Source organism: Carassius gibelio, chromosome A17 (genome assembly GCF_023724105.1).
Source record: "Carassius gibelio isolate Cgi1373 ecotype wild population from Czech Republic chromosome A17, carGib1.2-hapl.c, whole genome shotgun sequence".
In the NCBI taxonomy this organism is placed as follows: domain Eukaryota; kingdom Metazoa; phylum Chordata; class Actinopteri; order Cypriniformes; family Cyprinidae; genus Carassius; species Carassius gibelio.
The window spans coordinates 18777199-18802319 of record NC_068387.1 but is presented as its reverse complement, the minus strand read 5'-3'; the positions used below and the strand labels follow the sequence as shown (position 1 = coordinate 18802319).

General features: G+C 36.8%; 1 protein-coding gene across 6 annotated transcripts; it reads left to right on the top strand.

The window, feature by feature from the left end:
* The first annotated feature begins 5319 nt into the window (after positions 1-5319).
* Positions 5320-24582, top strand: LOC128031656 (E3 ubiquitin-protein ligase NEURL1-like). Of its 6 annotated transcripts, none has more exons than XM_052619982.1 (7): positions 5320-5712; positions 5890-6568; positions 17906-18114; positions 18465-18786; positions 21801-22430; positions 23526-23714; positions 23830-24582. In XM_052619982.1, the coding sequence occupies exons 3-7, from the start codon at positions 18013-18015 to the stop codon at positions 24060-24062; spliced, it is 1476 nt and encodes a 491-aa protein (XP_052475942.1). In that variant the 5' UTR covers positions 5320-5712; positions 5890-6568; positions 17906-18012; the 3' UTR covers positions 24063-24582. The 6 variants fall into 6 exon arrangements, with proteins under 6 accessions (XP_052475942.1, XP_052475941.1, XP_052475940.1 ...); XM_052619981.1 differs by having other exon boundaries at positions 5320-6293; positions 6413-6568; XM_052619980.1 differs by having other exon boundaries at positions 5320-6293; positions 6408-6568.
* The last annotated feature ends 539 nt before the right edge of the window (positions 24583-25121 follow it).

Genomic DNA, 25121 nt, shown 5'->3' with positions numbered 1-25121 from the left:
TGGTGAGCCCGATAAGATGGCTTACAAATATTGAATCTTAATATCTCTCTAATATACATGCTCAAAAACATATATCAGTTGGCTCACATCTCATAAACGCTTGTTTTAGATTGCTGTCATGTACTGTATAAAGCACACCTTTGATTTTGAGTCTGCCTGTGTACCTGCGAATGTGAAGCTTAGTACCTGTGTATCTGTCTGTCTGCCTGTGCGCCTACGTGTGTATGTTATTGATGTAACAAAAGAGTTTTGCTGATCGATTCTGCGTCTGTATCGGCGGCTAACGAATTTCAGTATTGTCAAGTTGAGCCTTTGTGCTTTCTGCCATTAGAAACTCAAATAGCAATTATGTAAATAAACAACAGATCAGAATGACTGTAAAAAAAAAAAAAAAAAAAAACAAGTCTGATTTCTGGGATGCCAATATTCCTCACACCTCTCCATTCCCTCTCTCTCTGTATCACTCTGTTCCCTCATCCCTGAATCACTTCATCACCTCATTCTTAGAATTCATCTCACACATCATTCATCACCGGTAAGGAGAAAATAACAATACACAAATATATCTATGTGGGCAATTCTCACCCTGACAGCAGTGGACCAAAAGCATACACCAAAAACCAGTGACAGCGGCTAAAAAGCATGAATATCTAATGGGCTTATTCTGACATATACATAGTGGTGTAGTCACACCAAATAGCATTTCATTTAGTTAATTGTCTGTCATTTTGAACAACTGGCTCTCAGATACTTTTTTGTGCATCAGTTGTATGTATAGTCAGTCATTTCCGAATTGTGGACACCAAATCTTTGGATCTTCTACCATTAGAGCTGTGCTTAGTTTTCTTTAAATTAATGATTTATAATATGGGAACCAATTTAAACTAATGTTTCATCCAGCTGCCCTGCTATAAATGTTTGAAGTTAACGGCATCATTTCTTATTGATCTCTCCCTGTCTGTCTCTCACATGCAGTGAGCCGTCTCTGTAGGCATCATAGGTGCACTCCTGTCGCGAAGACTGTTTCCAAAGGAAGGAAGTTTAATTATGCATCTTCTGAAAATACCTCATTTGTCCAAATTCAAAAAGAGGGTTCACACTAACGAAAAATTAAGCGATCATCACTTATTTTGAATTAAATAGAAATGCTGATTGGCAACAGTGTTTGATTTTTCAAGTGTTGTTTTCTGTGTTTGCGTGTTCCAAACAGAAGTAGGTGGCGACAAGTGACTGGACTGATTCATTTGAACATATGGATTCATTCAGTGACAAAACAATTAATATTCATAGTCATTAATAGTCATAATATCATTCACTCAACCGATTCATTCAAAAACACAGATATTTATGATTTTTACAGATTCTTTATCATTGACTCACTGATTCAATAACCAATTCATTCAAAACTTTTAATTGTTCATATATATATATATATATAGAATGATTTTGTTACTCTTTTGAAACACATGACACTGAAGTCAGAAATAATGGTTGCTTTGCTATCACATTAATAAATTATTTATATATATATATATATATATATATTAAAATAGAAAACAGATATCAAAATTGTTACAGCAATTCACAATGTTACTGTATATACTGTACTTTTTTTATTTTAATGCAGGCTTGGTGAGCATAAGATACTTCTTTTAAAAACATAATAAAATATTACCATCCCCCAAATTTTGAATGTATTAGTATTAACTTCATGTTTATTGAACTGCTATAAAAGCAATATTTCAAGCAATATTGCTCTCTGGCGTCATCCTTTCTTCCTGATTCTGCCTTTAACAAACAGAGAGAAACAGAGTTGTTTTTAAAGACTTCCTAAGTTTTTGGTTCTAAAACAGGAGGCTTCTTGTGGCCTCAGCCATAATACACTGTGTTCTCCTGAGCTTTCTGAGGTGGTGCTGTGAATGAAAATATGTTTTTCAGTGTTTGAGTGTTTATGTTTTTTTGAGTCAGGCTGTATGTGTATTTTCCATTTGGCAAGTGATGTTTAAATGGATGTCAAAAGAGAAAGAAGATGAAATGATGCACTCTCGCAGTGCGTCATGAACGAACAACACTAAGTGCGTGTACACATACACAAGTTTGTAAGGAAAAGACAGCAGGGGATGGAGATTATCACTCTTTGAGAGTATACACAGAATCAAATCTTTGCTATCCTTTACTATCATTATGTCATTAACAGCAGTCAGAGCAGCAGAGACACGAGAAATACAGCTTTATATTAGAGACCAACAAGCCTGAAGTTTATAATACATTTAGGCTGTTTGGACGTGAATACCAGCATATTGCAAGTCATGATGCATACTACCTGTCTATCTATCTGTCTGTCTGTCCTCAAAAACCTCTTGTTTTCTTCTTGTTAAATTTGCTTAATTAAAATGAGCCAATGCAACAAAATGTCACTAAATTTTACTGCATTCAATCAATTTTAGTTTGTAAAATGAAAATGGACTCATTCATTTGTGTTGGGGCAACATGAATAATTGTTGACTGTAACCGGATGTTTTAGATTCATACCAACAGAGATAATTATGTGTTTGATTTAAGCATTACTTTTTAATCTACCATCACCCATTCATGCAGTTTATTTTATTTAGTACTCTACTAAAGTAAAATAAGGTAATGTTGTATCCAGAAAGCCACTGTTTAAAATGATAAAAAATGTACTATTTAATGTTTTTTTTTTTTTTTTAAATAATGTAATGTTATTTTTTTTAAATATGGTTCTGGAGTAGAGTAACTTCATCAGATGACCGTAGTCTCATATACTGCTTGAAAGGCATACAACAAATACATAAAATGTTATATTAAATGATATAAATTAAACTATGAACAAATCCTTTTGATCATTTTTATGTTTAACAAAAATTAATAAGTTAATAGATCTTTGAATGTATCTATCCATCCGTCCATCAAAAACAAAAACAAAAAACCCTATTGTTTTCATATTAATTTGCTTAATTAAATTAAGCAAATCAAACAAACGATTCTTGCATTTTTTTTCCCAGACTGCATTTTTTTGTATTGTTTTTGTATTGAAGTAACAATGTCATTTTAATTTTAATATTTTGAAATGATATGTTGTTGAGTGGCTTCATCAGTTGACTGTAGTCTGATATATTACTGGCATGAAACTAATAAAAAAAAATGGTCAAATGCTTGTCTATCTGTCTGTCTATAATCTATCTATGGCTTCAGGGAGTTAGGGACGTCCAGCAGTATTATAGGATTAGATTCCCTTTGGTTTCATTGAAAGCTAGGTGTGAGTGTGTGATTGTGTTTAAGCCCAGCTTTATCCATTACAAAACTCATCGCGGTGGAGGCCAAAGGTTCCTCCTGCAGAGAGAGGATGTAACCTGTTAAAAGCAGAGAGAGAGACAAGAGAGGGAGAGAGATGGGAGCTGGTGGAAGGGGCTCTGTTTGTAATGAGCTTGGCTTGTGTCCAGTCTCAGAGCTGTGAGCTTAAAACTTTCTGTCTGTTTGAGTGAGGTTATGAGGTATGTGTGTGTCCATGTGTGTGCCTTAGGTCCAGGGGTCTGATCTAATCTCTGAATTACAGAAACGCTTTCTCCTTCCATTCTATTCCACCTTCTCATGGTTCCCCTCGCTCTTTACTCTCTTTTTCCAAGACATACTCTCTCCTTTCAGAGCAGGACCTCAAATTTCTGCCCTTTCTTAAACAGTGCATTTCACTACTTGACTGTCCATATGTCCATACTGACAGCTCACTGCCGGATCGCTCACTGTGTGTAATGGTTTCTAGCCTCCTTGTTTTTCCTTCCCGGGTGTCTGTGTTTATGCTCATGTCTGTCCTGTCATCTCTCAGTCGAGCTCATTCTCATTTCCTCCACCAGTGAAACCACTGAGCCGCAAACAAGCTGATCTTAACAGGAAAATCTAAATTCACTCCCGTCCTCCTTCGCTTATGAGAGAGAGAAGAGGGGAGAGAGAGAGAGTACAAAAATAAAAGAATGGGGAAAAAAATGACACAAAGATTTTATGTCATGTAAAATGAGAGATTTATCCCATATTAAAAGAGTTTGCAGGAATTTCCAGTCATGCTTTGAACTCAGATCTGACTTGTCTGTTCTGTAAACTCAGTTTAGAGAAGCATTGTGTACTTTGAGATAAAAGAACTGACAGAGATAATCTCTCTCTCTCACACACACACACACACACACACACACCAGAGACACACTCATTCTTTCCAAAAGCCCTGACAACATGAATAAAAAAAATATATTTCATTGACGTGTTGACTCATGTACAAATCCGACATGTTTATTTTTCCTAATGGGACATTTCTCTGCTCTGTATTTTCAGATAAGCTGTGTGTGTGTGTGTGTGTGTGTGTGTGTGTGTGTGTGTGTGTGTGTGTGTGTGTGTGAACTCAACACTTAAAGCCTTTAAAGTTGCATTACTTTATATCCACTCAAATTTCCTGCTAGCTTTTGACGATGCCTTGAAGTGAAGAGTGTAAATAAAAGACTGATGTCCCAATGCATAAATGCACCAGTAAAATTTCTGTTTTATGGAGAACAAAATATAAAGGAATCACAGTTGCTCACCGTCCACAACTATGAAGACCTGTATTTTATGAGCCAACCTTGGCTGTACAGTTAAGACAGTTAATGGTTGATTATAGTTTATCATGTATCTTTCTGACAGCTTTCTCTCTTTATTATTCTTTCTGTCTTTCCTACTTATTGTTATTTAATTTTACCTTGAAACTTTAAGACAGGGTGAGAAAAGGCTTACAGCTAAAATGCCAACATTTCATACACCACGACATCAAACATCCTCTTCAGGAGGAATCCCTAAAGGGTACGTCACCTGTCAGAAACAGTTCAAGCTTGCATAAATGAGACATGACATTCTGAGTTGCCTAAACTACTTTGGAAGGATTAAAGCATTGAACATACTCTAATAAGAGAACACACAGGACTACGGTAAAGGGGTAATTGAATTGCTTACTGTATTTTCAGTACAAGATTTTTATGTAAAACATAAAAAAATACATTAATACTTTTCAAGTACACTTTATTTCAATAGCCCGTTATACCACAGAGATTGTTTCAAAGCAGCTTCATCCTTTTTAAACAGGTGAATAAGAGAATCAATGATGCAAACATTTAATATGAGGCAAATCAAAATTCTGCTGTAAAGCAGCTCATATTAGTTTATTTTTAACAGGTCTGTTATCATTTGTTTCAGACTTTAAAAGAATATGTCACTGGGTGACTAATCCGGGCGGAACTGTAGTGTGGGAAATATTTCCGCCCTGACCAATTTAAGTGAAACATAAGTTCTGTTCCGGTTGGCCCAAGGTGGGGAAATTATCCAAAATACATGTCAGGTGTGGGAAGAGGACGTGTTGGATACCGATTGGAGGATCGGGAAGGATGCAGTGATATAAAAGGGGCTGGTTTATGAACAGGAGTAGGTTTTTGTTCTGCTGTTGTTCCACGGGATACGGAAGTGGCTGGTGTGGCGTGGATGTTGCGATTTACGGGCTGCAACGGAGAATCCAAGGAAAATGGATATTGGAAGTGCGGAGGAAGTTAAGTGATCGACCTTTTGTATGTTGTGTTTACCTCTTATTGTGGATTGAGTTGAAGGAGCGATCCTACGTTTGGATGGCCCCTGAGTGAAGGAGATCATTGAATTCGTGTTGGGAGAAGACAACACTGTGCACTGGTGGGTGAAGACTTTACGAACATTTCTTGTATATTGTGGAGAGTGAATGACGGATGTGGAGGGAGACTAACCGCCTTTAAGAAAGGATTCCGACTGCATATCTCTCCGTAGCAGTGGAAAATCCCCCCCCCCTCTTGTGTTGATCTGATAATCCTCAGTGCTTGTGTGTTTACTCAGTGTTGATAGTAGTGCCTTGCGTTGGAGATCGCTGGGAAAGACGGAGAGACTCCGGTGTACGATATATCTGCCTGCTGTGGTCTGCCCTCCTGCCTTTGTCCATCTGACCCGCCCTGTCAGGACTCTGAGCCCGAAACGGGAATACACCACCGATCTTCTTTCACTGAGTGTGTGGAGTGTGGTGAGTGCTGCTATATTGAAGTGTACACACGAGAAGAATTGTAGTGCTTTTGTGGTGTGTGGTGTTTGTCCGTGGTTGTGTCCCTGGTCGTAGGAAGAGGCCTGACGGAGAGGAGTAGTGTATTGGTGGCAACCACAGTCTTTACCTTAAGTAAGCTGGAGCTCGGACGTGTTGGAGGCGCCTCTGGAGGAGGTTGGATGTCGTTGCCCACGCAGCAATCCCTGTAAGCTTTTAAATCAAAGCCTTATCTTTTTTTTTATCCATGTGACGTTGTGTCCTTGGCCCTGTCGGCAACCACCGGCCTTGTGCGTGTCGTCTGTGCTGTTTATTTGACGAGGGAAGCGAAGGACAACAGCCGATCCTCCCCCGTGTGCCCCCTTGTCAAGCTGGGCGGGAAGCCCAGTATTGTTTGCAGTTTCATCTGTAAGGCCCACCAGCCGTCAGTCATCGACTAAACCCGTATCTGCTTGGAATACAGACCTCTGAATATCTTCAGTGGTGAGTAGCGCATTAACAGCCCAGCCCTGTGAATACTTACCTGTGTATCGAACACTGTACTTACTTGAGAGCTAGAACCCCTGCACGCTAACAGCTCAGCCCTGTGAATACTTACCTGTGTATGGAACACTGTACTTACATTGAGAGCTAGAACCCCTGCACGCTAACAGCCCAGCCCTGTGAATACTTACCTGTGTATTGAACGCTGTACTTCCCTGAGAGCTAGAACCTCTGCACGCCAACAGCCCAGCCCTATGAATACTTACCTGTGTATTGAACGCTGTACTTAAGAGCAAGAACCTCTTCACATTAACAAGCCCAGCCCTGTGAATACCCACCTGTGTATTGAACACCGTACTTACTTGAGAGCTAGAACCCCTGCACGCTAACAGCCCAGCCCTTTGAATACTTACCTGTGTATTGAACACCGTACTTACTTGAGAGCTAGAACCCCTGCACGCTAACAGCCCAGCCCTTTGAATACTTACCTGTGTATGGAACACTGTACTTACTTGAGAGCTAGAACCCCTGCACGCTAACAGCTTGGCCCTGTGAATACTCACCTGTGTATTGAACTCTGTATTTACCTGAGAGTTAGAACCCCTGCACGGTAACTGCCTAGCTCTTGCTTTAAACTTACCTGGAGTGGAGTCGGCGGGAAATTAAGGGCTGAAGTGGAGTGTGGTCGAGGAAGGGCTGAAGAGGAGTGTTCTTGAGACTGGAATCCGTATTTGTGGATAAAGAATAGTTCGAGTCATCATTAGTTTTAAAGTTTCCTTACCCCTTTCCCCAAACTTTTAAACAAATAAAATTGTTACATTTTAATCTTGGTTGTCCGTCCATTCATTGGGGTGTTGTGGGACCTCCTCGAGGTGGAAGTTAGAGGGAGGAGCGAGACCCGTTGAATTGGTGGTCCGCTCCGGCCTGTGACAAATAGAAAAAAAGTAGTCATCTACTTCATTTAAAATTGTATGAAAAAAAGAAAAGATATTTCAAGTATACAGTTCTTTTAAAGTAAATGTGAATTGCAGCATCAATATCATCTTCTTCTTTTTTTGAACTAAAATAATACTTTAATTTAGCAATGATTAATTAAATTCAACTAAAAGTGATAGTTCTGCATAATTTAAAACTGTTTTTTTTTTTTTTTTTTGGACTTATCTTATGAACTTTTATCACCAAATTGGCATATTAGAATGATTTCTGAAGGACAATATGACACTGACAGCTAACAATCTTAAAAGATGTTAAAGCAGATTTTTTTTTTTTCAAATTATTACTGTTTAGACAGAATTTGTTTTCAAATAAATGCAGGTCAGCATAAGTCACTTATTTGAAAAAAGTAAAAATCTTACTGACCCCACATTTTTTAACAGTTGTTTATATATGACCCCTTCAATCTGTCATTTAGTCACTGAATCAGTTGCTTGAAGGATTTTAATTGCGTTAGACACAGCTGACCTTCCTGTCGCTCATATGATCAGTATCATGCTGCTGCAGTTTGTCTGGATCTTTGAAGATGACTTTAAATGTTTTTAATTTTTGATCCCTGTTAAACAGTTCTGTCTGTCATTTTAGTATTGGCAAAAATAATATTGAACTCAAAACATTTCATGCAAAACAAGATATAAAAAACAATCCAAATGTTAGTCATGTCATGTACAGACTGTAATTTTTATATATATATAAAAATTCACAACATTCACAACAGTACCATGATGCATGCGTTTAATGCTGCTGACTGAGCCAGCATTCTGATGTAGAACACGCATGTGCTGAGCCTTGTTTACAAGCAGAGTAGTCCAAGTTCAAAATACAGCTTTAAGGGAGAGTCGTAGCCTAGTGGTTAGAGAGTTTGACTCCTAACCCTAGGGTTGTGTGTGTGTGTTCACTGCTCTGTGTGTGTGCACTTTGGATGGGTTAAACGCAGAGCATGAATTCGGAGTATGGGTCACCATCACGTCACTTTAAAGTAAACAGGAAGTGTTTGTCTGAGCTCAACTGATTTTGCAAGAGAGCCCAAAAGTTTTGAAATGTCCTGCTACCTCGTATTTTTCTCACCACCATGTCCCTTAAGGGTCTCTGTAATATTCTGCACATTTTGACAAATGTCCTTCTGAGCATATTTTTGCATACTTCAAAAAAAGTATGTACACTAGAAAAACACTGGAAAAAACGGATTGGCACCCTTTTAAAAGGAACTAATATTTACACCTTAGGAATACATATGTACATCAGCGCAAATATGTATATTTAATCTAGTATTTAAGAGTAAAATACAAAGAATTTGAAGGTTTTGTACCCTAGGGTTCCATCCCAGTGAAAGCTTTTACCTTTTTTCTACCTTTTTTTCTGTAAGTGTAGTATAGTAGTGTATAATTCTGAACAATTTATTACGTGTGTGTGTGTGTGTGTGTGTGTGTGTGTGTGCGTGTGCGTGTGTTTTACTTCTCCTGATCCAGCTAGAGAGAACGTTGTGAGTGTGTCCAATGGGCAATGAAGGTACTGATAACTCTCTAATTGGCCTAGCCACACTCCGCCACCTTCACCAATGAGAGAGCTTCTGTCATTACCGCTGCCAATAACTAACAGTTGTTTTGGCATGGAAGCAAGGCTTTAAAACACCAGTTGGACAGCCAGTTTAGGGAGAGAGGGAATATGCAGTTTCATAGTTATTTTTTTTCAAGATATCTGTCTGGTCCTAGTCTTGTATTCCTGTTGTGCATCACGTTTGTTTGTTTCTGTTTGCCTGTGTGCCTGTATTGTGGTATTACAGTGAGTTAAAACATGAAAAATCATGTAATTGCACAGAGCTTTTTCTTTGTTTATTGATGGATGGTAATGATTCTGTAGAACACTGTTAGATCATTATCAGTAGAAGAAATGTCCATTGTATTTCAGTATGCATTAATTATTATTGAACCTGTAGCTCAATTGGTAAAGCATGACTTTAGCACCAGCGAGGTCATGTGATTGATTACCACAGAACAGGCTTATTGATGTATGAACACTGAATACAACATGAACCTTGAATGAAAGTTTATTTATGAATACAAGCTTCTGGAAAAAGATTGAATAAATAGGAAATGGACCTTTGCATCAAGTAACCTGTGCAAAAGATGAAAATGGAGGTTTCTCTCTTTGTTGTTATGAGACATTTCATTCAAACAGTGGAGGCAGCTCACTATTGTGTTAAAATGTTGGAATGCAAATGAACATTATAAAGGCATTAATTGTAAATTAATATCTATGGATTAGGGTTTTTTATGTTTGCATATAATTTATTTATTTATTTATTTATTTATTTATTTATTTATTTATTTATTTATTTATTAATTTTATTTTATTATTTTTTGCATCAAGTTAAAATAAAAATGACATGTCATCTTGGTAAATGCATTATTTATTTTTGTTACCATTTATTTTAAGTCAAGAAAATATTTTTATGGTTCTAGTTTTGCTTAACTATAATATCCCTGGCTCCTCATCTAATAGGTCTGTGTGATATTACATTTTCCATCATTCCCTGTGGTCGATGATAAAAGGATGATAAAATACATTCAATTGCACATCTAATGTGGATTGTTTGTTCTTTATTTCGTAATGACCCATTTATTCTGACCAAAATTACAGACGACTCAGTGTATCTGTGATTTCTAAACTTCTTGAGAAAGACTCGAGCATTTCACACAGCCTGTCTGTTGTGAGATCACCTTTAAAACCTTTCTCATTAAACCTCTATCATTGCCACTGATGTAAGACACTGAGCATGCACTGAAGGCCCTGAGAGTGAAAGATCTTCCCATGAGAGTAAACACTTTGACCCCAGAGAGGCACTTAACATTAACAAAACATAATTTAACAACATTGCACTGCAAGATTATGAGACCAGACAATGTGACACTAATGTGCATTTGGAAGCATCACTTCTCTGATGTTAAGGCTGGATGTTAATTCATCAAGCCCATGAACACAGCAAAAATGACTGATGTTGTTTATGTATGATGTTTATGAACAGAATGTACACTGGGGCAGAAGAATGTGGCTCGGGCACACTCAGAGGGTCATTTAGTGAATATGGTGGTGAGAAAGAGTGAGGTGAGGATGGAGAGTAGAGATGGATGCTTTTGTGGTTTCAGGATCATGGGTTTAGAAAGTCAGCTGAAGAACTTAGTTTCTTGTACAATGCAACGTTTTACAGGAATTGGATACACACATTACGGTACATAAATTAATATGTTTCCTTAAAGATATATACACAAATATTATAAAACACTGGGTAAAACTTTATTTAATGAAAATATACTATTCTTGTCACTCCACTTAGCATGTATTTACTTTTTAAAACGATTTTAATTTCATTGTATTCTGTATTTAAGGTAAGCCTTATACTTTCAATGGATTGTACTGTGGTATACAAACATGCTCAGCTAATGAAATGTCTCCAAAAATAATGAAAAAAGAAATTTAAATTAACAAAAAATTTTAATAAAATGTGAAAAATTGTGATCTAGGACTTTTGTGCCATTATAAAAACTTAAAGTCTATTCCTCACAGCCTTGTCATCATCAGTGTTAAATTGGAGTCTAACCTGACTAAAGTCTATGTCAAGTTAAAGCATTACTATAATATTATTTTAAAGAATAATTAACAGTATTTTTATCTGAAAGGTTTGCCAAGATACGGTAGCCCATACTTGGATTTGGTGCTCTGCATTTAATCCGTCCAAGTGCACACACACAGCAATGAGAAGTCAACACCATGAACACACACCCAGAGCAGTGGGCTTATCTGTAAGTTCTGTGCTATATAAATAGTTTACTTACTGTTTAATACAGTCATGCAGTGGCCAATAGAGGAAAAAGTTGGTTGATATATTAAGGCCATTATTTATTTGATTGTTCATTTTTATTACATTTTTGGATAAAAGTATCATTTGGGTTGTTTGAACAAGTGAAACATCTTATTTTTTTTAGAAATGAGCACAAATTTGTGCACAAAGTTTTGAACAGTGCACCAAAAGTGCAAATTGTGTGAAGGCAATAAGATTTTTTTTTCAGCACATTAGCATGAGCAATGATGACTTATTAGTGTATGGCTACAGTCAAAATACTGTAAGCACATACATGTTTTCCAGTCACTTTGCGTTTATATCAAAGCTTATGAAAGCATTTTGTTTTCCAGTGGTTTTGCTTCAGGGTACAGATTTGGCACTTTAACCTGCTGTTTGTGAACCATTGACTTAAAAATTGCAATTATAGTTTATAAATAGGAGATAGGAGAAATCTATTTAAAGGTCTTGATGGCATGGTCTCCATCTCACTGTTAAAGTGGCAGTGTGGGTGCTTGCATGTGATACTGTCATACCGGTTGAGACTGACAGCTTTGATATTTATGACGTGATGAAAGCTCTGCATGAGGGCTTTTTGTCTAAGTGTGTGTGTGTACTGATTGCTGGCCTATGATGGGTTCACTGTTGGTAGTCTTCTAAGACTGTGCACACATCTCTCTAAACCGCTAATAAGGTCATACTTGCCACACAAGCATTTACACACACACACACACACACACACACACACACACACACAAAGAGAGTCCTTTTTAATATACAGCCTCACACAATAACACAAATTATATATAATTTAGCTATTTCTAAAAGAAACAAGATAATTTGCTTTTGTCTGCTAAACAGCACAAAATGCTCTATTCAGTATTCAAACCAAATACTCTTCCCCACATCAAATGTTACGTTCTAAAAGATTCAGGGAGTATGTATTGTGGTATATTCATGACAGACACAATGCAACAGACTTAATATTCTTGAAACATTTTTATATTATCAATGGATCCTGGAGTTCTGCTCATTCACGTTACAGCTTGTCACGTGGAGCTTGTTGATGGTGACATTTAGACATGTAAAATCAAACTCTGGCTTTTTAGCATGAGTTTTTGACCCATGCTCTTTTCACTTTCCTTACTTTTAGACAATTAAACAGTTATTTGCTGAGAGTGAGACAGAGACAGAGATGTTCCTAAATTGTCTGAAAAAGATCACATGCAAGAATGGGGGAGAACAGTTATTCATCCACAAAATGTATACTTTATATTATGTCCTATTTAACTTAACAACTTTAAACCGTGATTTTCTTTTATACATCCATACAATATAATTTTCTTAAAACTGCATTAATAATAATCATTAAATAAAATAAACACATCAGTAATTTAACATACATTTAGTATTGTAATTTTTCCTTGATTTAAAAAGTTTACACATAAAGAAATTAATAGTACTTTATTATTAATGGTATTTCTATAATATAAGTTTCTTTAAAATGCATTAATAATAATAAACATAATCAAATCAAATCAAATAAGCATTTAAAAAAGTAAAAATATATTTTTGTAATTTTTCTTTCATTTAGACAAAAGTTTAAAACATAAAGCATGTTAGAATAAACATTTATATTAGCCTACTTTAAATTATTATTATTATTATTATTATTATTATTATCATTATCATTATCATTATAATTATCATTATCATTATTATTAATAATAATAATAATAATAATAATAATAATAATGCATTTTTAAGAAAATTCTATCTTTATTTGTCCTGCAGTGCCTAGAAGTACTTCAACATCCTTAAACTTTTTTTTAATATTCTGAACAAAAGTTGGTTCATTCCACATTCATTCAGGTCAGCCACGAGACTCTCCAACTTTTTACTTCTGTCTTCATTTACCTTCTCTTACTCTTAAGCTTCTGAATCTGATAGGGCCTCAGTGGGCTTAATCAGTGTCACAACAGCCTTCACCAGAGCCTCCAGCTGTTGACATATTAGTTTACACACACACACCCACACACATATACAGTTATATATCTTTTATTTCCCTGCAGAGGAAATTGTTCAAACTGCTGGAACACAGAATTAGACTGTCTAAGAGGGTGCTGAGGGGAAACATAGGGGCAGAACATCACCAGAGGACACACACACACACCGTCTGCAGCTGCATGAATAAAATTAAGATTTTTTTGCCAAAGTTTGTCCTTGGTAGAACAACCATCTACCATTGTATATGTTGAAAAATATGCATAAAATGCATAGAATGTTGACGAATATTCTAAACGTTAGGACCGGTGAGATTGAAACGTGAACGCTGTACTGGAAATGTTTGATGAGCGCAGGGCACCCTTCAGTGGACGACAGAGAAACTGCACTGCCTTATCGGATTAAAAATTATACCCGTGCTTCTTTGTGCTCTCATATAAATTGCTTTACTGTAGCGCTTGAATCTATAGCGACACGGCAAAATAAATAATATTTCACTGGAATATTGAATATGAATTTTCACCGTGTATAAAATGTGATTCGCGAAATAATGGCAAGTAACGTCTTTCTATTGAGATGAACTGCGCTCACAAACAACATATCACGCAAACAAAGTAGTCCGATCAGGTCTCCCCCGCTGCCAAAACATAATTCAGTAGGAAACACTGGGTTTGTGTACTTTGTTCATTCAATCATGATGAGCTTAGGAAAGAAAATGATGATGGATGTCTTGTCTTCTGTTCGTTTTGACCTTTGTGGGCAGTGTCTGCAGGTATGATTGTGTACACACACACACACACACACACAGAGAGAGAGAGAGAGAGAGAGAGAGAATAATAGGCCTATGTGTCTACTGAATTCAGTGATTATCAATGACATAATCATCTGAAGTGAAGCTGATTTGATCAAGACACAATGTGAATCTGACCACACAGTGACTGCTTTTAACGAGATGCTGTTATTTAATCAGTCTTTAGCCTATTTTGTAATGCTAGAAAGTGGTCAGGTCAATCATAACATAAAAGAGTTTGTCAGCTTCCTCTTATTATTTTCAATCTACTAAAACGACGGGGATAGTTATGGATTCTTACATTGCGGATTATTTTTGTCTCTGTCATTTTATTGGCAGCGCGGGGAAATTTACGGATCAGCCAGAAGTGCAAAAACTGAATATTAGCCTACTGTCCCTACTAAATATTAATCGAGTCATTCAGACGTTGTTTAGTAACTTTTCGAGAGGGTCCAGTCACGTAAGCTAATTCATCTACATGAGCCAATCAATGACCAGTAGACCTCACAAGCCCCGCCCCCTATGCTAATATGAATCCTCGCTGAAGTGTCTCGTTGAATGGGAGCGCGTTTGCTCGTGGTGTACTGTGTACAGCCACTGTACAATCACACACCAGAGGAGAGGAACATACTATGACTTACTTTATTTGAAATGCAAAGCTACTGAAGACCAGAATCAAGATATTTTTGCAGGATTTTACTGTGTGAACATCGCTGTGCTGAAATGGGTGGCCAGGTAACCCGTACCTCTTTAGGTGAGAGACAGAAGAAATATTGCGTCTTTTTTCATTAGAATTTCGAAGAACTTGTTTGATCTGATATTTGAATATAAGTTATCTGAATTATTCTTTGAAAATTATATGAAGAATTTTGTCTGCATTTTCCTAAAATTATCAGTATAAAAATTAGTTTTTGTTTCTTCATTACTATAAAAACGTTGTAACTTAAACATAGCCTACTTGTCGCTCAGAGTCTTCTCATCAAACAAATCACTTTATTCTCTTCTATTTCTCCAACATGAATGCATTTCAGATGGTTTCGGTTTTTGTCTGTGACAATGGTTTGTAATGATCAATAGGCTACTGATCAACAGTTTGTCTTTCAGGGATCCATTGTTTTTATATAAAGCTAAATAAAATTACTATAAAATAACTCTAACCTTAAAGAAAATGTGTAATTCTTTATAATTAAATAATAATTAAAAAAAAAAACATAATTTGCTTTATTAAGCATGACTTTTGAGTAATTTTTACTGTTGGGTAGGCTATGCCCTCAAATTGATTTTTTTGTTGTTGTTTTTTGTTTTTTGCCTGTAATAGTATATCCCCATACACATAGTTTAAGATTTGCAAGTTAAATAGGTTTTGCTCTTTCTTGCTGTAGACAAGAAAAGTAGGCATAATAGAGCATTTCAGATTTAGCTGACACTGAGTTAAACTGACACTTAGGCCTGCTATTGCCTGCAGCACTGAGAGAGAGAGAGAGAGTCCACACATATAATGGGACATGACATTAGTACCAAGAGAACATCCCTAACATCTCTTTAAACCAAGAGGAAAAACAAGATATATTGAAATATGTGATTAGTGATTACATCTGGGGCAATTTTTGTCAAGACCAGCAACTGCCTCCACAAAATAATGTTATAATGAAAATATTAAAATGCGAAAGGTTTTCTTTGAGGATTTTGGTTTTGTGTGATTAGTAAATGTATTTTGATCCTTCAAACAAAATGTATAGTGAAAAACAACACAATGAAAACTCAAACACATTTACTGGTTTTCATGTATTTGTCATGACATACAGTGAACATATTTATTTGATCCCCTGCTGATTTTGTAAGTTTGCCCACAAATGAGGGGTCTGTAATTTTTATGGTAGGTTTATTTTAATGTATAGAGACAGAATAGCAACCAGTGGGTCTGTACATGTGCTTTCTTGAGCAGGGGGACCTTGCAGGCGCTGCAGGATTTCAGTCCATTGCGGCGTAGTGTGTTAATTTTTTTGCTTGGTGGCTGTGGTCCCAACTTCCTTAAGATCATTAACAAGCTCCTCCTGTGTAGTTCGGGGCTGATCCCTCACCTTTCTCATCATTGTCCTTACCCCATGAGGCAAGATCTTGCACGGAGCTCATACCAAGGCCGATTGATGGTTGTTTTGTATTTCTTCCATTTTCTGAATAATCACACCAACAGTTGTCTCTTTCTCTCTAAGCTTCTTGCTGATGGGCTTGTAGCTCATTCCAGCCTTGTGCAGATCTATAATCTTGTCTCTAACATCCTTTGACCACTCTTTGGTCTTGCCCATGCTTGCCCAAATCAGCAGGGGATCAAATCAATATTTTCCCCACTGTAGAGGTCAGGGGGTTGTGGTTGAAGTATTATTTTTATTTATGTGTGTGTGTGTGTGTGTGTGTGTGTGTGTGTGTGTGTGTGTGTGTGTGTGTGTGTGTGTGCATGTGTATAAACTGTCTCATGATTCCCATATAAACACTTACAAAAAAAACACTCACACCTGCTACTGCATGTCCTCATTTGCCCACGCAGAGATTGAGAGATCATAAAGTGTGAGAAGAATGCAGAATCAGTCTCTCGCTTGTGCAACTAAAAGCTAAAGTTTCAATTGTTGACTCACACCCGGTGACATGTCAGCAGCAGTTAATTAAAAAGAGAAAGTCTCTGAAATAAGACCGTGTCCTTGACTTAAAAAATATAAAAATATGAAATGTCGAGGAGTGAGTGTTTGATCTGTCTGTGAGAATCAGTGCGCATCAGATTTGATCCTTATTAACGGCTGTTTATATTTTTAATTCTATATAATCTAATTCATCATTATAGAATTGTGTGCTATATATGTTATGTACTATACAATATTATATATTGAATATATCAAAACTGTTTAACACTGCATTTTTTTTTCTTTTTTACTCATCTACAGTACCTGTCACTGTATTTCAATGTTATGCTACAACATCCGAGAATGCTTGATACTTGATGGAAAATTTTGAGGTGTTCAATAACTGCATAGCCATGGAGTAGTTCCAGAAATGGACCATGTTGCAGTTCCAAATCACAGCAAATTATTTCAGTAGTTTAAAATAGTAATGCAGCCACCTAATAAGGTTGATTTTGTTTATTTGCTAATCTATTTGTTTATTTCTTTGCTTGTTTTTGTTCTGGTCAGTCCGATAAATCAGGTTTGTACCAGCTCCACTACAACAAATACTTCAGCAGTGAAAAATTCTTTTAGAAACATTTTTGTTATATCAAAAATAAGTATATTTATATTTTTCAGTAAATGTTTTCCTAAACAAAAATATGTATCTTACAGCAATGACAATAAATTATATACTAAATTAGATTGAAAATGATAATGTAGGCCTACATACTGTGGGGTGACATGATTTATTTTTAACACGTTCAAACTGATGCTTTCAATACTATTGTGAAACATTCTCATACATCACAGGTGTGACCTAACCTTACTTAGCAAGCTAGACAACTTTACTCTGGTAAAATATTTAAATAATGACAATTCATAACAACAGTGTTCAGTAAATTAATGTTTGCATGGCATAAAACATGTAGAAATCATCAACAAAAGTAGTAGGCTGATGTTGAGTAGAGATGTTGACTTTATAGTTTGTGTGTATTTGTGTGTGTGTTGAGACATAACCTCAATTTTGGCACCCCATTTTTTTGTCCATCTCCCAGACGGAGGACCCATTCGCTGCCACCCCTTGAAGGTGAACACGTGCCCACAGCTGCCAGCTCCCCCGCCGCTCTGTTTCCATGCCACCACGAAAGGCTCTCAAATCGTGATGGACAAGATGCAGCGCAGTGTGCGCCGAATTGCCAGCTTCTGTAATGCCATCACCTTCACCAACCGGCCAGTCAGAATCTATGAACAGGTTCGGCTCAAGGTATGGTTACTTAACTCTCACCATTTCCACATGCCATCCTGTAAAGCGCTTTGTGTGGTCCCAAAATTGCCCTCTTTCATATCACTCCATCTCAGACTTTCCTGAGAAGGGGAAAACAGAAAGAGAATGCTAGAAATGCTAACATGTGAGGTAGTGCTGTTATCTTGTTTTGGTGACTGAGGTTGTCTGGAAATGAAAAAAACAAGAATCTGTGTCTGATTAAAAACGTCTGCTGGTCTCAATTTATTGCATCAGACTTGTCACACAGTAACTTTGGCATTTATTTCTTGAAATATTTACAATTTTAGCTAACCCTCTCAGTTTCTCTCATTTTTGGTCACTTCTGTTAGATCACAAAGAGACAGGGATCTTGGAATGGCGCCCTCCGAGTGGGTTTCAGTATGGTGGATCCATCTGATTTAAGTTCAGCATGGCTGCCACGGTTCTCCTGCCCAGATCTAGTTAGCAAAAAGGGATTTTGGGCCAGAGCGCTTCCTGAGGATCATTGTGAAGAAGGAACCATTCTGTCTTTCTGGTTGGATAATACAGGGCGAGTGTTTTACCGGGTTAATTGCAGCCCTCCAATCTTCTTCTTCGGTGGTGTACCAGCCAGAGAGCCGGTTTGGGCGATCATTGACATTTACGGGCTGACACGTGGAGTACAGCTACTTGGTAAGCTCACATTTCTCTCACATGAAATATCAGATCTTACAAATGTATAATGTCTGTTTACGTTCTAAACCAAGCAGTCATCAACCTGCCTGAAGCTGGTTAGCTGGACGTCTCTGTGAAGTAACTCTCTACACAGATCAGATGACAGGCCATTCAGAGTTTGCTCCGAGTGGAATTGCTGAGCAATGGTTGGCATGTAATGTGGGCCAGTATCTGAGCTGCGCTTCAATGAGCACATTTTGATCACTTGATGAGTTGAAAAGTTCACAGAGGCCAGTGCGCTTTTGCTGTGCCGAGCATGTTTAAACGATTTAAATTCACAACATTTAAAAATAGAATTCTAGATTTATACCCTCTTATCCTAATTACAAAAACTGCCCAATGGAAAATGATGGGAGAGATAGGAACGGTCGCCTAGCAACACGTTCACTTTTAAAATGAAAAACATATGCCGGGGAATTCCAGAATGCTGGCAAAGTGAGAAAAACTATTTGTGATGAACAAAATCGATAAACCGAGCTGAATGGAAAATGATTATTCAATTCATAATTTAGTTTTAGTGAGAGAAAAAAATGGCTGCTGTAAAATGGTCAAAAGTTGACAATATTTAGGAAACTTTTGACATTGTTCCTTGTCAAGTGACTGTACCGATACATTTTTCCTTCTATCCTGACGACTGCTCCAGTACCTGCTGCAGAGAAACACCTCATAACAAGACATCACCACCTCCATGCTTTACTGGAGGAATGCTGTTATTTGGATTGTGAGCTGTATTGGATTTTCACCAGACATATCGTTTGGTGTTGAGGCCAAATAATTCAATTTTATTCTCATCTGCCTCAGAATCTTCAAGATGTGTTTTGGCAAAGCTCATTCGTCATTGCATGTGAGTTTTCTTGAGGAGTGTCTTTTTTCTTGCAACACTGACATACCAAGCCACATTTGTGGAGAATTTGTGATGTTGTCACATACACATTGACCACTCTTTGTTATAAATTCCTGCTGTCGTCCTCTTGGTAGCATCTCTGGTTTCCTTCTGGCTCTTTCATCTAGTTTGGAGTGACGTCCTGATCCAGGGAGGCTCTGTGTTTGTGCCAAATACCATCACTGTGCTTCTAGGCAATGATAAAGCCTGATTTGATGCTCAATACAAATTTTTTACTTTTTCTTTTTGCTTAATATTTTTTGTGGAAACTCCTTGATCGAACTGATTCAATAAAATAAATCAAACTTCCCAGTATGTTTGATTAAGACCTCATTTATCTCAGCTACTGTATCTCAGCCACAGCTACTCAGCAACCTGTGTGTGCAAAAAATAGCAATGTAGCATTTTGTCACATTACACTGCTGCTTGTTGGAAAAAGTAGATTTTTACTGATGAAGCTACATTGTTTTGAAAAGAGCTGAGCTGTCACACTACAAAAAAACTAACCTAATTTAGTAGCATTGCTACTTTAAGTTAATTGCTCCCTTACACTTGTGTTGTACACACGTATGAAAAACAAAGCTACAATAATAATAAAAAATATGTTTAATAATAAAAAGTATAGACAGCATGTATGTGTATTGATATCACGGCTCAGTGTTGGTGCAACATCACTTAACAATTGGACAACTAGACTAATTTAACCTTCATTATATAACCTGATCTCAGCTTTCAAACCTACAAGAGACACAAGTACACATCTATGCACCCAGTTATATATTGCTTCTTATCTAGCTACAACCACTATGTGTATTTTCAGTTGCACTTTCCTCCGTTTAAATACACGTACATATTCGGTCTAGAGATGACCACTAATCACTAATCATCACGAGCCATCCGCACATGCTGTAGTCTCTCACATTACCTCTGCTTCCAAACTGTGTTTATAGTCAGATGGCCAGATGCCGTGACTAAAATCACCTCCTGTTCACACTAATGTAGATCACACCACGTCTGGCATTTAGTCAAAGTGGCTCAGTGATGGGTGGGTGGTCCCTTGAACTGTAGGTCAGCGCACATTAACTACATGTGCATTGTTTTGTAAAAACAAAATGCATGCTTTATAGAGTATTTTTATACTTTAAAAATCAGTATGACAAATATTTTACAATTTTGTATGCATGTTTCCTTCCTTTTCCGTCCCCAGTGTCACAGACGCTTCTATGTCTCAATAATTCCTGTTCAGACTCGTCAGTGTCAGCTAAAGGCACTTCAGTGGCCTTCAGAGACGTCAAACCCAGAAACTAAAAACCGAGAGAGGAACATCTACCGCGTATGAGAACGTTTCTGCTGATGTAGCTGCAGTGAAAGTTATAACACACCAGTAATTTCCATCACTGAAGCTCTGGTGTTCTCATCAGCGGCTGTCCACTGTGGATGGCCAGTGGCAACGTTTTTACTGACTGAGGTCTAAATGAAAAACCATCCAGTACAATTTTCTTGATGCTGCTGATTGCAGGCTACATGAGCAATAGATTTTTAAGAAGAAAATATGAAAAGTGCTTCTGCATGCAAAACTCACTGCCATGATATGCTAGTGTTGTGGATGGTTGCCAGGGGGTTGCTATGCAGTTGCTGTTTTAGTTTATTTTTTATCGATATCAGAAAATTCTGAATAAATGAATATTAAAATAATATAATTTCATACAGTACTGTTCAAAAGTTTGAGGTTGGTAATATTTATTTATTTTTTTAAGTCTTATGCTCGCCAAGGCAGCATAAATATAAAAATACAGCAAAACAGTAAAGTTGTGAAATAGGATTTCATTTGAATTATATTATATTATATTATATTATATTATATTATATTATATTATATTTTATTTAAGTAGTGTAAATGTAAAAATAGGGGAAAGGATAATGCAAAAATACATTTTATGTGGTTGCCAGTGTTTTCTGGTTGGTTTCTAGGAATTTGATTTCCCTTTTGAAATAATTATTACCCACCGAGCAGAAAAATGTAAGTTCAACTACCTGGAAAAATAATAGCATGATCCTGATTAATGCAGTGTGTATGTGTCTCTTCCAGATAGTACGATGGTGCCAGCTGAATATCTCTGTCCTGCTGTGACTCATGAAGGCATGGATGAGTGGCATCTGTCAAGCAGCTGCTCTGAGCTTGACCTCCAGGAAGATCCGGCATCCTTCTCAAATTCTCCAAATGCTCTAAACTCAGTGCTGTCACGTCAGCTCAATGATGACTTGCATTTCCACTGTGTGCATGGCAACGGTCTGCGTCTGCTGACTGAACACATAGTGGTCCATAGGTATAACAAACGTGAGGATAGTACTCTGGCGTTCACTCATCGGCCGTTGCGCTGTGGAGAGTGTGTGTTCCTAAAGGTCTCGTTGAGGTCTTCTGCTCTGAATGGATTTTTGTCTTATGGATTCACTTCCTGTAACCCAGCCCATATTAACCCAAAGCACCTGCCGGTCAATCCAGATGACCTGATAGATCGCACAGAATACTGGGCTTTTAGCTGCCTGACTTCACCGCTTGTGGGCGGGGATGTCATCGGGTTCCGGGCTACTGCGGAAGGGGAAGTGCTTGTGAGTCAGAATGGAGGCAGGGCCTGCAGAGAGATATGTGTGGATAACTCCACTCCTCTGTGGATGATCTTTCATTTACAGCCACACATCAAGCAAATCAGCATACTGGGTAAAAAAATACCAATTATTGCTATTATTATTATTAAGGTGATGATGATGTTTATTATTATTTATCCAACTTTTCATAAGTGACTTTAATTGATTATTGATTATATTTCAGTTATAATATAATAAAATTGTAATTAATATTTATTCACCTTTTAAAATTATTTCTCTGGCGTGAGGTGAAGGTGTTTAGATTTGTTTTATTTTTTTCCTATAATCAATTTTACATAAGTAACTTTGGTAACACTCTATTTTAAGGTGTCCTTGTTACACATGTTAGATGTACTTACTGTTATAATAACAATTAATTATGCATAATTACATGCAAATCCTAACCCTAAACATATACTGTAGTAAGTACATGTAGTTAATTAATATTACTCAGTACTTATATGTGTAATTACACTTTGACAAGGGCCCCTTAAAATAAAGTGTAACGGTAACTTTAATTGATTTTGATAATAATTAATTAATTAATAATATAATATAGTACTTATTTGCTTGTTTTTTGTACTGAACAGTTTTCTTTATGACATAATAAAAGGTATGATTGACAATCATAAATCAAAAATCAAAAAGTCACACCTAAGTATAAGTCGCATCAGTCCAAAAATACCTCATGACGAATAAAGAAAAAAAAAAGTCGCACTGGACTATAAGGTGCATTTATTTAGAACCAAGAACCAAGAAAAAACATTACCGTCTACAGCCGCGTGAGGGCGCTCTATTTTTTCAGTGGTAGACCAAAGGAGCACTCAGCAGCATAGAGTGCCATCTCGCGGTTGTAAACGGTAATGTTTTCTCTTGGTTCATGTCAAATTAATTTTGATAAGTCCCACCTGACTATAAGTTGCAGGACCAGCCAAAATATGAAAAAAAAAGTGTGACTTATAGTCTGGAAAATACGGTAGTTGTGGAAGGTTCATGCATTTTTATTTATTGCTCGTGACGTGAAGATGTTTAGTTTGTTTTGTTTTTTTTGTCTTTTTTTGTCTTATATCCAGTTTTACATCAGTTTTACATACAACTTAAATTGTGTTTTTATTGAAATGAAATTATAATGCAATATCGTTTTAATTATTTATTATTATTTGTGCAGGGTTACTGGATTTTTTCTTACTTAATTTTTTTTTTCAAGGCACTTCCAGTGGTTACTCTCCACCCCGTTCAGAAGTACAGAGGTGCATCTTTAGCGATGCCAGTCACCTCTCAGCCAATCAGATTACCAGAACAGTCAGGGGCTTTACAGACAGCTTTCAGTCCCACCCACAGTGCCTCAGTTCTGCAGGTTTGTTCCTGTCTTTCATTCTTTTATTTTCTATTACTTTGTTTATTTATCAAATTCCTCAACTAAAAATATAATTTCTCATTGCTGTTTTCTCTGAAATTGCTGTGGTCACCAGGGACATTCAGTTCGCTGTCCTCAGAATCTCCCAGTAGCCCATCATGCAGTGTGATTACTGGTGAGGAGTGTTTGATTTGCTGCGAGAGGGCAGTGGACTCAGTGCTGTATGCATGTGGACACATGTGCATGTGCTCCGTCTGTGGTGGGAAGTTAATGGAGATGTCAAGCCCATCTTGTCCGATGTGTCGCAGCCCAATCAAAGACGTTATCAAAATATTCGGCAACATGTAACCTGGAAACCACCTTTCTGACAAATAGGATCACAGTACATGGGTCAAGCTGAAGAGGCTCCCTTACAGGTCACTGTCTCGTTCCCACAATTCCATTTAAAAGACTGCTTGAGCTCAGCAAGGAAGAGGTACTAAATGACTGCTTAATGAACTAAATGTCTGACCAAAATTGCTGAGAAACCCAGAAGTAACTGCTTAAGTGAATGGCACATCCCAGATACTATAAATCTAGTAACTACATGCAAAACTGTTCACTTGTGTTTTAAATGTTTGTTCCCACACTTCTTTTCTTTTCATATTTACTTGTATGAACTTGTATATGTTCAATCAGTCCAGAATCAGAAAACTACACTGCGGATTTGATGTGTTGGTAAATGAATTTTTTTGCAAAACATTATAAACAGAAAAACTAAAAAATGTTTTACATACCAAAGTAGGCATTCACAAAATTGTAAGTGCCAATAACTCTTATTTATGTTCAATGTGGAATTAAACAAACTGTCATGCTACCAAACAGAAAAGCCTGTATTTATTGTTGTAAATATAAAAATATAGATATTTTGTAAGACTTTTATATTAAGCATTTATCATCCGTATGTATAAACAATTGTTTGTCTTAAGGGTTACCTTATCTCTTGTGAATAATGCAGTGATTGACCACTTACTGAATTATTTAACCTACGTTTGCCCTATATTAATGCATGAACACAAACAGCATCAAGCTATTGTGATTAAGATACAAAATAGCACTTGGACATATATTGTAAGCTTTGGTTTGAAAATGAAGTGATTTAATAGGAATAGCACCATGTTTAATTACACATTTACAGATAGATAGATAGATAGATAGATAGATAGATAGATAGATAGATAGATAGATAGATAGATAGATAGATAGATAGATAGATAGTAGGGGTGTAACGGTTCACAAAATTCACGGTTCGGTTCGATACGATACACTGATGTCACGGTTCGGTTCGGTTCGGTTCGATACGTTTTAGATACAGCAAAATGTAAAAACATCTCAACTTTTCAGAATGCCGCAAGCGCACCGCGGGTC